This window comes from Salmo salar, chromosome 01, assembly GCF_965601325.2.
Source record: "Salmo salar chromosome 01, fSalSal1, whole genome shotgun sequence".
NCBI lineage: Eukaryota > Metazoa > Chordata > Actinopteri > Salmoniformes > Salmonidae > Salmo > Salmo salar.
The window spans coordinates 171,407,711-171,424,651 of record NC_138291.1 but is presented as its reverse complement, the minus strand read 5'-3'; the positions used below and the strand labels follow the sequence as shown (position 1 = coordinate 171,424,651).

Below are 16,941 nucleotides of genomic sequence, written 5' to 3'. Positions count from 1 at the left end.
CCTAGTGTGGGTGGAAGCACTGTATTTAAAAAAACTCTATGGACAGAAAAGATAGATGCATTCAGTAATTGTACTGTCATTCAGCCTCCTTGTAATGTTCATGCCGAAGGTAGCTCTGGATAAGAGTTTCTGCTAAACGACACAAATTACATTATAATCCAAATGGGATGAATTCTTTTTAAATGTCATTGGAAAAAGGCATGCCACAATGTTGAGACAATGTGGTCTCTCACAGCAACAAAACAGCTGAGGCATTCAATAGTGTGCGGATATCAATCTCTCTTTCAAAACAAGGTGGCCCTCCAACCGGATTCCAAAGAACCAAAAATAGAACCCTGTGGAACACCACAAGTAATCCTTACTTTTATACACAGCAAATACAATAAAAACATATAGGTTCACAATCTGTGCACATGCATCATGTGTGTGAGTGCGTGTGCACGTGCACGTGTGGGTGTGCATGTGATATCCTATAGGTAGTAACTTCAGAAAAACAACAGACTAGGTCAAGTTTTGTCCACCATTTTATGTTTTGAAAGAACTGAAGGCTTAAGTACATCAAAAGGGGGCAACTGTACAAGAATGGAAGGACAAACAAACAAACTAAAGACTGTGTGGTTAAAGGGATGTTGAATCCCAACAGCAGCTCTCCATGCATACAAGGATAAAGATAAGGTAAGAGCACCATCCTCATCCATAAGTAAAGGTAGTTACAGTCAAAAGGAAGGCAGCTTGATTCTTCATATCAGAAACACTCCTAGTCCTACCAGCTTCTAGTAGGCACCAAACAGGAAAACAACAGTCCAAAACGAGGAGGTACTACATGAATTTGTCCAATAAGAAACGCTAATTTCCGTTTTCCATTACAAAACATTTTGCTACTGTGTGTCTGAATGAACACGACCCAGTTAAAGTTGGTTTATTTGCCAACTACACAAATCCCTGATTAGTTTCTCTGTACCAACACCAATATTCAGAAAGGTCCCCACAAGGAACAATTTTGTGGGGACAATTTCAATCATGTTTTGTGCGGACAATTCCAAATAAGTATATAGAAGTGGTCTTTAAGATTTTTTTAGATTAGGGGTGCCGGATGTACCCATAAAGCATCTCCGTTCTAAGCACATTTCTTATATGTTATAATCCTACATTGTGGGGACTTTAAGAATCAAAATCAGAGTGCTGGGTTTCAGCAGTAAGAACATAGAAAGACCTTCAGACTGAGGTAAGTACGGTGTGTGTGTGTGTGTGTGTGTGTGTGTGTGTGTGTGTGTGTGTGTGTGTGTGTGTGTGTGTGTGTGTGTGTGTGTGTGTGTGTGTGTGTGCGCGCTTGTGAGTGTGCATGACTCCCCTCTTCGACGTGTAGAAGTGCATTTGGTACAATATACTGTAGAAGTGTATCTGGTACACTATAGTGATATAAGCTGATATAAACTCTTATGTAGTGACGAATGAGACAATATTCAAATATGAAAACTTCATCCATATGTTACAGCTATCAATTCATAATCCATACAGTGTGATGCTGGAAAATGGTTAGATATGTTGTAGCTACTTGTGTTGTGTATTCAAATGGTGACTGGAAATAGTATCATTGCAATTCCATCAAGCAACGAGTCAGATAGCAATATACATTATATCTCATTTCCGCATACGACAGTTTATTGTTACAAAATATCGAAGTTGTAACCAACTATTACTGGTGTGTACTGCAAGCAATGACTGAGTCTGAAAGATAATGACCATGATATCTTTATATTAACTTTATCAATGTAATTCTAATTCTCATCAATGCTATTTCATCGATCAGTCCCCACTGTGTGCAGAGTGAATTGTAAAGTAGATCGGCTTTCATTGCCATGTTGTAAGCAAATGCGGTTTGTCAGTGGGTCACCCATCCTTCAACAAACTCTTTCAAGAAATATGCCACCTAGATCAGACATCTATCCAATCAGGGATTCCTCAGTGTGATAAAATATATAAGGCACGCTAGAGTCTTCCGGATAACCTTGCTACAGTACTTTGTATCTGCATTTTACACTCTCCAATGTTTTTTCCAAATACATTTTCAGTTTCACAGTCCTTTTCCATTGTCTTTTTAATTGTTGAATATTTTTTTATCTCTACCTAGAAACAGAGTGGTCGGGGTGGTGGAGTGAGAATCTACATCTCGGGTGAGGGTAGTGTCAGTCAGCCAACATGGAAAGGAAACAAAGATGAAAACAGAAAAAGTATCTTCAGCTCTTGATGAAATCAAGCCGGCCGCTCTGTAAGGCTTTAGTTGCTACTCATACAAAGACTAGAAATAGACGGGGCAGTAATCTAAGGTCCACGGGGAATATCATGTATTTAAGTGTCTCTCTCTTCAGTCTCTTAGTCTTTGAGTGACCTGGTGTGGTGTTGGATGGGTTTAGGGAGGGGTGGGGTGGTGTGGGATCGGTGACCTCAGAAGAGGTTGGTAAGTGTGGCTGGGATGGGGTAGGTAATATCAGAAAAGGCTGGTAAGGGCGGTCTGTGATGGGGTGGTGTTGGTGACATCAGAAGAGGCTGGTAAGGGTGGTCTGGGAAGGACTCATACTCATGGAGTCGTGGGGGTCCATGCCCCCCGGCACGGCGGTCAGTAGAGGGTTAACCGACGGAATAGAGGGGCTTGTCAGGTCCGTGAGGGTGGTGTGGGTGCTGGAAGGACTCATTGAGGCGTTGGAGAGCTCGGAGTGGGGGCCCGAAGGCGACCCCCCTGGTAGAGTGGACCCGTCCGACACCTTGTCCATCCCTGTGCTCTCCTGACGTAGTAGGTTCCGTCTAAACTTGGCCCTGGCGTTTTGGAACCAAACCTTCAAAGAACCAAAAACACATTTAAATGTCTGCTCATTAGAAAAGTGTTAGTGTGGTGAACAGAAGCTGCAGGGCTGCGGGGAGGGGGGGGGGGGGGGGGGTAGAGAGCGAGAGAGACAGAAAGAGAGAGGGGGGAGGGGGGAGAGTGTTTCAAATCAAAACGACAAACATGAAAAATGGAATTCATCAAAGCCAAACGCTGGCTTTGTTGTCCTCGTTTTGTTCATTAGATCTGTGTTTTGCAGCATGTCAGTTTTTTCTCATTTGCAGTTATTTATACTTGTGCAAACGGTCCGTTGTGTGTTTTTGAATTCCCCTATCGAATGCTAAACAGCTGGTATGATAACTCGCTGACACTTTTTTCTCACATAAAAAAAATATTTAAAAAAGCTTTGGGTCCTCTCTTGATAGGCTATGACTTATACCAAGAGATATCTCTACTGATTGTGTGAGGACTAAATGTTTTTACTCTTGTGTAATTGTACGGATTATGTTGAATGAGATGGAAATAGCTTGGCCGGTATGTTTGGGATAATCGTATTACTTGAGCGATTACATAAATCAAAAACTTCCCTGATAGATTTGTCTTGCATTTTGCACCATTATTATTTTCATTATTACCACAGTACAGATTCAGGGAGCGCAATTTCGAATATTATGTTGTGTCAATATTTACTACTACTACATGTAAAACAAGTACACATATAGTGGTGGAAAAAGTACTCAATTGTCATACTTGAGTAAAAGTAAAGATACCTTAACAGAAATTGACAAGTAAAAGTAAAAGTAACCCGGTAAAATACTGCTTCAGTAAAAGTCTAAAAGTATTTGGTTTAAATGTGCTTAAGTACTATGGTGGAAAAAGTACTCAACTGTCATACTTGAGTAAAAGTAAAAAGTTAAGTAAATGCTTACATCAAATTCCTTATATTAAGCAAACCAGACGGCACAATTTTGTATTTTTTTTAATTTATTTACGGACAGCTAGGGGCACACCAACACTCAGACATCACTTACAAACACAGTATTTGTGTTTAGTGAGTCCGCCAGATCAGAGGCAGTAGGGATGACAACATGTTATATTGATAGGTGCATGAATTAGACCATGTTGGTGTCCTGCTAAGCATTCTAAATGTAACGAGCACTTTTGGGTGTCAGGGAAAATGTATGGAGTAAAAAGTACATATTTTCATTAGGAATGTAGTGGAGTAAAAGTAAAAGTTGCCCAAAATATAAACAGTAAAGTACAAATAAACCATCAAAACTACTTAAGTAGTACTTTAAAGTATTTTTTTACCATCCAATGTGGCCCAGGTTGTTATCAACATTTTCATGTGGTTCATTACCACATTATCACAGCACAGATAGTACATTATCTTACCACTGAACACCACTAAACAATAATTTTGCAGTAGCATAATAGCATTATCATGATGTAAGTCAACATCAGCCCATCTCACAGTTAATACATTATCATACTCCTAAATAGTACATTTCCACAAAGGAAAGAGATACTGTATATACATGTTCAATTTAATTCTGTGGGATTGGGACTGTGGTGCACTAAACCGAAGCATGCAGATATCCAGAACAAATTAGAATGATGTACATACAGTATTCGTGACTGGTTAAATGCAATGCAGCTCGCACTTATCCAATGAGCATCAAGGCAGTTTGCACTTATCCAATGAGCATCAAGGCAGTTTGCAATTATCCAATGAGCATCAATGCCCGTATTCGTCTCATAGTAGAAGTGCTGCTCTAGGATCTGGACCCCCTGTCCTTATCATCTTTATTATTAATATTATCTCAAATGCAAAACTGATCCTAGATCAGCACTCATAGTCAGACTCTTTTTCAATATGGGCCTAGCAGTGGACTATATACAATAACATACATGTGTGTAAATAATGATCCTTTATAAAGGAATCCTCTTTCTCACCTGCAGCACCCGTTTGGTGAGACCTGTCTTCTGGGCCAACTGTTTCAGGTCCTTGGCATCCGGATTGTGGTTGATGGCAAAGTAGGACTTCATGGTCCTCAGTTGGTGGTGTTTGAAGGAGGTGCGCATGCGCTTGGACTTGGAGCTGGAGGAGTAGTGGGAGTCTCGGTCCAGGTGGTCTCCATCGTTCTCGTTACAACTTAACGCTGAAGGGGGCGGGACAACACACACAGTTTAGTTTATGGTTATGATAGGATACAATATGATTCTATACGATACAATAAGATATGTACGATACTTTGTTGACCATTTTCATGGAATTAAATGTATTGTAATCTCCCGTGGGCAGATTCTCGGGTCGAGATTCACCGGAACTCTAAATGTATCTCAAGTATAGATACAGTAATGTATCACGCAGCAGACCAAATTATTCGAGATTTTACTTCTGTGTTAACTGAGATGACATTTATTGTTAGGATCATTGGGATTACATAATCAGAGTTTTCCAATGTGTTGTTGTTGTGAATTCTACGGCAGACAGACAGTGTGTCTTATTTGTTGACAGGAAAGATCATTACTCCTTAATACCCACAACTCTGAGAGAAAATGAAACAAATAATAAATAATATAAATAAATAATATGTTGACATGAAAACGCACGAGATTGACTGGGTAGCAACACATATCTTTAGTGTTCTCATCACTGTGTAAGTAGTACAGTGTAAAAAAGTATTGCAATTTATCATTATTAGACTGGGGTTACAGCATGTTCCCTTTTTGCTTCTGTAAGTAACAACACAATAATTGTTGTATTTACTGGAAAAATCACTGTAAAGTGTTACTAATCATTCCTTTAAAAACGGGGACAACGAATCCATTTGCCAAAGGAGTCAAGAGATAATACAACGAGAAATGCCTAGCGCATATTAAGGACTTTTTCCAAAAGAACACCTTCAGGCGTAACACAGAGTTATGGCTGCTGCCATGTATTTTCACAGTGAAGGGACAGCGTGATGCAGTGCAGTCAGGGTTTGATAGAATCTGGACCTCTAGATGGTTGTGAAAGGTATGTCAACAAACGCCCTCAGGTGGCAGCAAAACTCCAAAACAGAAAGAAAGAACGAAAGAATGAAGGAAGGAAAGAAAGATAGAAAGAAAGAACGAAAGAATGAAGGAAAGAAAGATAGATAGAAAGAAAGAACGAAAGAAAGACAGAAAGAAAGTAAATAAGAAAGAAAAATAAAGGCCTTATTCTATATTGTATAACACTGCAGGCTAGAATTTCATTAGATTTGAGATGTAGGGTCAGAGAAGTGGGACAGAGAAAAGGAAGATAGGTCTAGGCCTATGTTAGTTGATTTTAGATTGAAAACCTGTATTTCATTCAAATGTAATTAGACTTTATTTTATATATCGTTTATTTATGTATTTATATATCAGATTTGGAGGAAATTCTGCAAATAATAGTACCCATTTATATATCAATTTTATATCACAATCCTGACTAAAAAATGTTATTTGTTTATAAAATAGGTCTTTAAAATGATGTATACATATTATGTAATTACATTTTCATGCTCATGGTTAGTGAAGCACACTCAGAACTATACAAAATGTTATGCAAAGAAAATCCAAAATCTCTTTCCCAAAACAGAATGCCAGAGAATGGATCCAATCTTTTAACTATTGGCGCTACCATTCATGTTTAACTCGAGTGCTTACTGCGGCTATCGACTTTTCGCCTTTCTTATTCAAATCACCTTATGCCGCCGCATTATAGAGCTACACAAATTTAGATTGTAGATCGTATCCTATTCTCGAAAAACAGATATACGTTCATTGGGGAGGACAGGCTCGTGATAATGGCTGGAGCGGAATGATGGTGTCATTCCTTTCCATTTGCTCCGTTCCAGCCATTATTATGAGCCGTCCTCCCCCTCTGCAGCCTTCTGTGATATACATATCTAGGCCTATCCTTATTAGGCCAATCCTTATTGTCCTGATCCTACACATGTAACTAAATATATGAATGATAAGTAGACATACTGAATACCAAGTATCGCTTTTCAAAATGTCAGTCGTGTGTTTTTTCCCCAAAAGTATTCCAGAACAAGAGCTACGTGGTGGTGCGCAAGTCGGCTGTTTATTTATGAAGGGGTAACATATTACTGGATGTGGGAGACTTGCTCTCCAGCCTCACTGGGGTAGTTTAAATCAGGATTCTACACAGCTGCTCCCATGTTCTACAAGCAATCCGACATTGATTTACCGACCCAAAAACCCAACAAACAGCGAGACTCAACAAGTGAACGTGGGGCTGGGAATTTGGTCGTCTGTCTCTCTCTCTCTCTCTCATCTTTTTTGAAGTCCTACTCCCCATCTGAGCTATTTTCCACTTGTCTGCTTCTATTGTCGTGTAAAAATCTTTCACATCGAACCACTCTCTGTTTTTAACGAGGTTTGAGAGAGGTTCCAAGTTTTGAGAGGTTTTAGAAGACTAAATCGACTGTGTATGAGAAAATGTTCAATGGAAATTAGTGTAACATTTTTAATAATAATGTAATGGAGTGTTTCAAGACATTATTTCATTATTCACACGTCACTCTATAGCATATTGAAATGGAACATACAGAAGATTGGTGTAGGACATTGAGTTGGCATTCAGAAGCAGTTTCTCTTTGAATGCATTAACGCCGTTTAGTTAGTGGGCTATGCGAGTTCATCTCGTATGTTTTCTTTATTATAGATCGTTTATCTTAATCTATTAGATTGGAAGTGGACGTATCAGTAGGCCCAAGCGCGCTCCCATTCCACAAATCAACAGAGGCTTCCATTGAACTTCAGATTTTTTCCCTCACATCTTTGAGCAAATAAAACATCTTGTTAGAATAATGCTATCTAATAAAGGTGAGTTATTCAATAAATCAACATAGATATCCGTCAGATGAAAAATACGGCAGGCTTAGTCTCTGCGTAAAAACATCCAAAGCACAACATTGTGTAATATTTCGTACAATTTGATGGAAGCATTTAGTTCATGCATAGGCCTACTGATTAACTGCTCATTGTTTTCCAATGTTTCAAAGTTTGTATAGACATTTGTATTTCCCAAAACGGTTCAGACAAAATGTGATATTTCTCACTGAAAGTTGGTAACCCAGTCCATCGAAATAAGCGACAGATCTTTTTCAGAAGAGTGTATTTCCATCAAACTAAAATAGTTTAAATGAGTCCATCAGTACAGTATTTATTAATACACTATGAAATAGAGTAGTCCTTTTTTCTTTCATTTCAGCATTACTCAACCACATTACAACTGTGTGTTACTGCTTCGTGGCACTTTGTAGATGACCATAATATCATTAATGGGTAACCGGTATATACAAACTCGTCCTACCTGCGTTGTAAGCAGCCAGATCTGCTCCAGGCCCGGGACTTTTCCTTTTCCTCGGCCTTCCTTTCTGCCCCGTACCGACGCCGTTGTAATACTGCATCCCCAGCGAGTTGCCCGTGCCACTCTCGCCAAGTCCTTTGCCCGAGGCTACATCTCCCGCGTGATTGAAATGCGCTTGATATTCCCCTTGTATGAGTGTCTCAAAGTGGAGCCGGCAGTACACAAGACTGTCCCGCATTCCGAAGTGATCTCCGGTCGTGAGCATTTTGTTGCAGCTAGTACAGGTGAAACAGTTCAAGTGGTAGACCAAATCCCTCGCCCGCATGACCATCTCCGACGCCGAGATCCCGAGATGGCACCGGGCGCACCTCTGGACGGAAAACCTCCTGCTTGGGAGAAGAGAGCGGATGACACAAACACGTACAGAATTTAGATTCACAACATGGTCAGAAAACTTTATTTTGTGGACATTACGATGAAGAACATTGATGTAAAGTTGTTATTAAGCAATACAGGCATATTAATTATCATGCGTAAAAGCTGTCATGCCTTCAGGCCTTCATATTTGTTTGTGTATTCTTGCCATTTTGCCACTTCAAATATGACTAGTAAAGCATCCAAAGCAAGCACAGGCCTGCCAGAATCGTAATAGCATAGGCTATTTTGTTGTCATTTGTATATAATAAATGGATAACAAGCTACCATGCTTTGGGAACATTAGCCTATACCATCACTAACTCTCTGAAAGGGGTTACAGGCTTGTCATTGGAGTAGCAGCAGCTGGTGCCTAAGTATGCTAGTTTTAGGCGTAATTGGATATCGCTCTTGTTTTCATGCTTGGCCTGTTGTTGTTGTTGTTGTTGTCATAGCCATAGCCTTGTGTCTTGGTTACCTGTAGTAATCTTCTTTGCAATAGATGCTGCCGTCTTTACTGAAACAGGTAAGCTCGGACTCGAGGTTTAGTTTGCACTCGCAGCACTTGAGACAGCGCATGTGCCACTGTTTGTCCACGGCGAGCAAGTAGTAGCGGTCAGATATCTTTCCCCCGCAGCCCGCGCACAAGGCCACACGGTCGCTGTTGATGGACGTCATACTCTGAACAGGGAATGGGAAATCAGTTTTATGTTTACAATAAGATTACTACATTATTGATAGTATATCACCAATGGATGTCAAGGCCAATACCGTACAATAGTCAACATTTTACGCACATATTTAATATGTGTTCATATACTTTTTAGGGATACAGCCATGAAAGCAATATATAAAATGGTAACACTAGATATACCCTAAATGTGGGATGATGTAACACGTAGGCCTAACACGTAGGCCTGAAAGGTAGGCCTAACACGTAATCTTAGCCCGGAATATTTGAATGCAGCAGAAACCTTGTTTGTTTGTTGAGGCATGTACATCATATATTATGAAAGACAAATATATATGTAATTTCGCATCCTTATCAACATTTCTTTCACATGAAACACTCAATATTATCACAAATTAACGGATCGTGGTGACCTATCGCAAAAAATATTCGATTGGGCCTAATAAACAAATGTAAAAAATAATAAAAGATCAAACATTATAACCTTATTTTACATATTTTGGACAATTCTTATACTATCCCACCTAAATAGGCTATCAAAGTGGTGAAGATTATTATCTGTTAGATGTAATTATTGGATTGTGAATGAACATGCATGGCCTTAAAATGGGTAGAGATAGGACCATGGTTAGTGTAAACGTTTTTACCATCATTCTAACTGGGACTATTACATGCATCTGAAAAAAAACTTCGTGAATCAAATGATACCGTTATTGTAGGCTAACATGTTTTTCCAGAGTTATACGAAATACTAACCAATAAATCATCAATAATATACTTTACGCACACAGGGTTTGCAAATGTGAACGGCTAACGGCTAAGTGCTGCTTGCTATCTTATAAATAATTATATTTTAATCGCAGTTCACTTTCTAAGCATATATTCCGTCGAAATTAAATCTTTATGTGTGCTTTCACATGCCTGAACAGCATTCACCCACCGTCTCAGTTTCCCCCATGTCTATAGCCGAACTGATGGCGGTAGATTCGCCCTTCACCCTCCGGTCCATCTCGTCGATGACCCCCTGCATCTCGCCTCCGGGTAGCCCGTGGAAGAGCATCGTGGAGACTGGAGGGCTACACTTGCAAGCGTCTCCCTCAGATCTGCAGGCCAAAACTTCCATGAGACGCACATTTAGCCCATGCATTTAAAGTGAATGGCTCCAATCTATTGTTTTAGAAAGTAAAAAAATCCAAGCCAAGAATGATGGTAGGCTACAAAAAAATAGAAAGATATTGAGAAAACATTTTCGTTTACAACACTTTGTAATTGCTTTGTAATTGCAGGCATTATTATAGTAAATATTCCGTTTTCTATATAGGCTATAGTTTACACCATCTTTGAACACGTTATGAAAATCATACAAAATATCCTACTATTTACAAACAATAGCTCAGAAGTGTTATAGAAACATACCAGCAAACCACAATGTCAATTCTGGGTCCAGTAACAGCGCTCAACTTGCAGATTTCAAGATGCACAAAAATGCACCAATTTCAGTCTGTCATCGGATTAAAGTGATCAAGGACTACTGCAAACGTTCAACTTGCATTACGACCAAAATGGACAAGGCAAAAAGTATTCCAAGAGACAATACAGAAAGAAAAACCAACTAAAACCACGGCAGAATTGTAGTGGTGAGTATCCTGGCCTCCACTCTTGAATTCACAACAGCGAATTTCAGTACTGCTTGTGGATGCTGGCGCAAAACATTTCAAAACCGACGAATATCGATCGAATTTAACAGAATAACAAACGCAAGGAAGGAATGCGTAAAAACGCACAATTGTTCGTGTCCAGCACTGGTTATTACAAAACAGACGTTTTCTTACAGGTATCCAGCTCTTCGGCAAAGCGATCACTGAGCTCTATGTGTGTGCAGTTTAGGAGGAGGAGTTGACTATTCGTTCGATGAGTACAAATCTCTTATCAAGACTCTCCGCACCGGCCTCACAGCCTCGTTTCGCTTCCCACCTTCTCCGTACCTATAGCTACACTCCGCGCCTTTTTTACGGGGACTCGTACGTCACGCAGCTATTTCACTCGTTCATTGGTTTGCAAACGTCACCAAAATGATCCTTATTACAATATTGCTCGAGTTTTAAATGTAAAAGCCTAAATGAAGACCGTTATGTCTATTGGTGTTGTTCAGCGTCATTGTTTCCTTGTGGTCTTCGAGTTTTAATCATTTCTATAAAAGACAAAAGGATTATTATTATATTTTGACTTTTCATGTAATTTAATCTCAGGACAGTTAGTGTTTACATAACAACGCATAAACATTAGCAAACACGAATAACCTATTAAAAAAACGTATTTGCACGTAAAAAGTTATGGTAAAGTCTCCAGTTTTTGGAAATTGTGTGATGTCAGAACCATACAGCATACTGTATCCACGTTACAGTAGAAACCTTATTTCTTTATTTAATTATTTCTTTAGGTATGGACTGTACACTGCAATTCAGCTCTTAGCTGCCAATTATGTGTACACCATTCAATAAACTAAACTAAAACTAAGCTAAAATCTAAGAAATATTAGTAAATTATAGATGCTGGAATTCAATCACACTCCCATTTGTGTCATTGCCAAACTACACTAGGGCTATGTGAGGGATCTACCTAGTCTGGAAATAGAAATGCTCATGCATTAACAATTATATTTCACTGAAACGAATAGCATACTGTTTACAATCCTATTGATTGAATTTTAAAACAGAATACTCGGATTTGGCTATATATAACTGAACCTTATTATGCTTTCTGAGTTTATCACATTGGACGGTGAATGGGGACGCACTATGGCATGGTTGGCACAGTGCCGCGCGCGCGCGTGCGTGCGTGCGTGCGTGCGTGCGTGTGTGTGTGTGTGTGTGTGTGTGTGTGTGTGTGTGTGTGTGTGTGTTAATATGCGTGCCCGCGGCGTGTGTGACATCAAGTAGGCTCATCTTTAGTCCATCTCAGAAAAGTTACAGAAAATCATTGTTTGTTTTTCCCTTGTTTTGTTATATAACTGTAATCAATATTAACATAATGACACCATTGTTGTTTTTATTAATTGTAATAATTTGTAGTTTAGCCTTGCCAACTGATTGTGTAAAAGAAGAATGAGAAAATCCGAAAATGAACTATTGGGCAAACTACACCCCAGACAGACGGTCAATGTCTGACTCCGCGGTGGAGTGCCATCCATCTCAACAAAGGGAAAGTGACAGGTGAACAAATCACAGGTCCTTCTTTACCTTACTGCACCTCTTAGCGACGTCATCCTTTCGCTGCCGCCGCTGACTCCTGGACCATCTGTTCGCAACCCCAACAGGCACATTGGACAACACAATGCCCGGACCAGCTCTGTCGCAACAGCCGTGACTTAAACTCCAACAAAGAAGAACAACGCCTTCGGCCGCAGGGGACCGGGGCTCTCGGTCGCCCCGGACATCATACCACCAGCGCCGGGGCTGCAGCAGAATAGCTTGTGATTAATCCATGTAATTAACAGCCATTGAGCGTGTCCTTACACTGATTTTACCTCCATATTTCTTCATCTGGCTGTGGCTATATTGGCTAACTTTCTGGGACTCATTGATGGGTGGCCAAATGAGGCATCCGAAATGTACAAAAATTATTTCGTAAATTTTATTGAAGGGATCATTGGTTATTTTAATTTAGCCACATAAAGCAATACGAATGTGCTTACTCTTGGGTTATGCCATACCCTTGACATAGATATTTACGCATTTTTATCCACTTTGAAAACATATTTTTTCTTTGCTATAAATATAATCTGGTTATAAAATCTGGTTATACTAATAATAATTATGATTCATTCTGTGTTATTTGAATATCTATGTATTGTTATTTTTCTTAGGGTAGTAGGCTATTATTTACATAGGTAAATCAGTTGCTATGTACATTAACATGACCTATAGGCCGATTACACGTTTATGTCACCAACAATCCTCAATAAAGACAGCATGGATGTAAAGAGTACTATCACTCAACCAAAAAGTGTTACTTTGCTTGTTATGTGAGGATTAGTTTCGTTTAGTCACGCGAAGCTGGGAGCCTATACTGTCGACACACAAATGCTCGCGTGCCAAATGAGACGTGTATTGCATCGTTTACGATTCGTAACGCACCCCGTCTGCCTTGGATAACTTGGGTCTTCTGAAACACACCGGGAGAAAACGTCGTATTCTCAGGGGTCCCGGTGCTGTATACATGGCCATAATTGATGACACAATAGTATTATTCTGCCTAGAATGCTGCTGGACACAGCGTAGTGCCATTCAAACATATGCAGCGTCCCATAAAACAAATAAATAAAATATTAGGCAACGTTTCACTTTATACAGTAGCGACCTAAGTCAACATACAATGAATGTCTCGTCAAGATAATCGTTTTACTAACTAATCAGAGATAATACACATAATTGTTCTACTAATGACACATTTTGTTATGGAAATGTACTTAATGAAACATAGGCTTTCAAATAACCTATAGTTTTCCTATAGTCGTATGTTAATACATACAATAAAGTTGATGCATTTCCATGTTGTATTTTTACATGGGGTTATGCTACAACCACAAGAACAACTCGTTTGCATTATTTTCTTACAGTTTTGTGGTAAAGAAATTCACAGTAACAAAAAGCAGTGCATATTTTGCTATAGGTCTACTTCATAATTCTCCAATGAATAATGTCTCTTGCCTTACAGAATCTAGGTTCATTTAAAGGGAACTTTCATCTCCAGCACCACCCCAACATCAACATATGTGAAAATTGGCGTTTCTATGTTTTGTTGTAAAAAAAGTAGAGGAAGATAAGTGTTTCACATGACATAATCGGTGTGCATCATGTGATTTTAACCAATTATGAGTAGGCATTGCCGTACTAATTGTCTACTAATTGGTTGATGATGTCATTGGAAACACGTCTTTTTACTACATATTTGTTTTATACCATTTTCACATATGTTGATGTTGGGGTGGTGATGGAGATGAATATGAACTTGATCATTGTTGAAATTTCCCTTTAATGCCACATCAAATATAATGTTCTATCAAACAGCTGGGGGAAAACACGCAGGAGACATTTTTCCCTGTATCATCACTGCACAATGACTCCATCAGGCTATCAACATTCAGGTATGGAAGGATGTACTGTATCGTATCTATAGGCTATGTCAGTTAAGTCCACCACATTGTTGATGTTTCGTCCACTCAGAGAAACTCACAAACATCACCTGGTTCTCTCATAGGAATAAGAATGTCTCCCCAGTATATCCTTGAGTTTGAGCGAGCCTCGTTAGAATATTTTTTGGGCCGGGCGTGCTGCTTCGGTCCTTATTTCTCAGTGCGTGCGCTTCAAACAGCTCTTAATGAGATCTGTGATCTCGTGGGGAAGTGGGGTATTAACTTCATGACTACTTACAGTGAACATCTACCTTGAGAAGATTTCCCGTGTATAAAAAAAAAGAGCAGGACAAGGCAAGACGAAGTTTTGCTAAATCACTGAGTAAAATTAAGCTGAACTATTTGTTTGTTTTTCAAAATTAATAAGACACATTTAATTGATAGGCCTATTCAAATAGGCGGGATCTGTGTCAAACGAGAGAATGTGCCTGTGACGTGAATTCAGTGGTAGGTTGCATGTGTTTCTGATTCTGTGTTGGAGGCTTCAAGGATAACATTTAAGCATGTCCAACACTTTCACATTGACAGGCTTGGAGTCTTTGCGCTTGCCAAAGGCGCGAGCGCATGCTGCCAAGACTGGCGAAGCATATGGCACATTTTCGCTCATACATTCAAACGATATGTTATTGTGTATCACTTAGGCCTACTTAACCTCCCGAAGCGAAGAGCCTGAGCAAATAACGGATTGGAGAAGGATCGTGGAAAAGAAATAAAGTCCTTCGGATCTTTTGAGTGAGAAACAATGATGTTTGCAGCTTTTGTCCAAACATCCAACACCACACATTATTAGGGTTTTGATGTAGTTATTACGTTTTGGAGCTCATCCTGAAAACAAACACAAGAATATCCTAATGACTCGGCAAATAAGACATATTTTGCCCTTTTAGGTGCTGTGTCTTGAGATTTCCCAATCGATGTGAACTGAGGTCTTTTGTAGCTTATCATTTCCCTCTTCATTGAATACTTCAACCACTCACTTCTGATTTATGTAATTAGTGCTTGTTTGTGCGCGCGCGCCCCTGAGCGTGTGTGTGTGTGTGTGTGGGTCTGTAGCGCCACCCGCTGAAAATGCGCCAGCGGCTCTATTTCTCGCTCAGGAGTGATATGGCGTATTAGAAAAAGATGGTTTCTGCAGGTTGCCAAATGGCACAGCATGGATTATCTAACTTATTGGACATGTTTCAAAACATAATGCATGTTTGTTTACACGATTGAATGTTCATTTCATCCTACTCTACATGTTTAATTTCAAAACATGAAACCTGTATATAGGCCTTTGGGTGTGAGAGATGTTAAAAGTGTCCTTTCAGGTATTAGTTAGTCTACTATAGCTCGAAAATTTAAAATAGGGGGAGATAATCGTATATATGGGATAATGTCATTTCTTTGTTCTTATCATAGAAGTTCACTTTGGAAAGAAGTTGTAAAACAACAAACGAAAACGAACGAGTAAACTTAAATAACATTTCTAATCCTCTCCACTTGTTTGAGGTAAAAGGGATCCGAATATCACTTGCTGAGTAATAATTAACTCGATGTTGGGTCAACAATGTGTATTTTAGAATAGCCTATTACAACAGCTTATGCCGGTTTAACAAACAACATTATAAGAACACCAGTGAAATCCATTAACCTGCAACAATGAGATACCAACAGTTGAAAAGAACCCGTTACGAAAGGTCTAAATGATTTTACATTGAATGCCTAAACTCAAATACCTCGGGATTTCGACGTGTATCAAGGTGTACCATGGTAGGATTTAGTTACACATACAGCCTATCTGTAATCTATTCAATTAAAACAACGTGGAGGCGCAGAAAAGCCCCCCTCGTAGCACAAACACGAAAGAGCCTTGGTACGTCCTAAATCCTTATGCAAATAAAAACTCATGTAATACCCTTAATTGAATAAATGCATATTTATCATTTACGTCCTCTGTCTGGAATAATGTTAGCTCATGCATTAAACATAAAGTTACCCACGTCTGCGCGCGTGGATAAAATGTGATATTGTGAGGATTTGTTGAACAGAGTTTAGTGGTATCTTGTATTCTCACTCTCTAACATTTGCTCTTACCTTCTTTAAAGGCCCAATGCAGTCAACACGTGATTTCCTGTGTTTTATATATATTTCCACACTATGAGGTTGGAATAATACTGTGAAATTGTGAAAATTATGATAATGGATTTTAGTGTGACGGCTGTTTGAAAAGACCACCTGAAAGGTCAGCCTGTTTTGGTGGGATGGAGTTTTCCCCTGCCTGGTGACACACCAGGCCGTCAATTAGTTAATAGACCAATAGAAAAAAAGAGTTCCAAACCTCTCTGCCAATAACAGGCCATTTTCAGTTTTCCCCTCCCCACTCAGACAACTCCCAGACAGTCATAGCAAATTTCTTGCTTGAGAAATTGCTCTTTGCTACGAAGCTATTTTTGTTTATTTCTGACCAGAAAACAATCACAGAAAGGTAC

The 16,941-nt window shown here is 39.4% G+C and overlaps 1 protein-coding gene across 3 annotated transcripts; it reads right to left on the bottom strand.

Annotated features, from left to right (window-relative positions):
• Nucleotides 1-511: 511 nt before the first annotated feature.
• Nucleotides 512-11,254, bottom strand: LOC106570907 (LIM/homeobox protein Lhx2). 3 transcript variants are annotated; one of them, XM_014143514.3, is made up of 6 exons: nt 10,693-11,254; nt 10,217-10,379; nt 9,064-9,266; nt 8,175-8,560; nt 4,778-4,983; nt 512-2,834 (listed from the first exon to the last, which is right to left on the bottom strand). In XM_014143514.3, exons 2-6 carry the CDS (start codon nt 10,334-10,336, stop codon nt 2,538-2,540), a joined length of 1,212 nt encoding a protein of 403 aa, XP_013998989.1. In that variant the 5' UTR covers nt 10,337-10,379; nt 10,693-11,254; the 3' UTR covers nt 512-2,537. The 3 variants fall into 3 exon arrangements, with proteins under 3 accessions (XP_013998989.1, XP_013998981.1, XP_013998972.2); XM_014143506.3 differs by lacking the exon at nt 10,693-11,254 and having other exon boundaries at nt 10,217-10,414; XM_014143497.3 differs by lacking the exon at nt 10,693-11,254 and having other exon boundaries at nt 8,175-8,557; nt 10,217-10,414.
• Nucleotides 11,255-16,941: the final 5,687 nt, after the last annotated feature.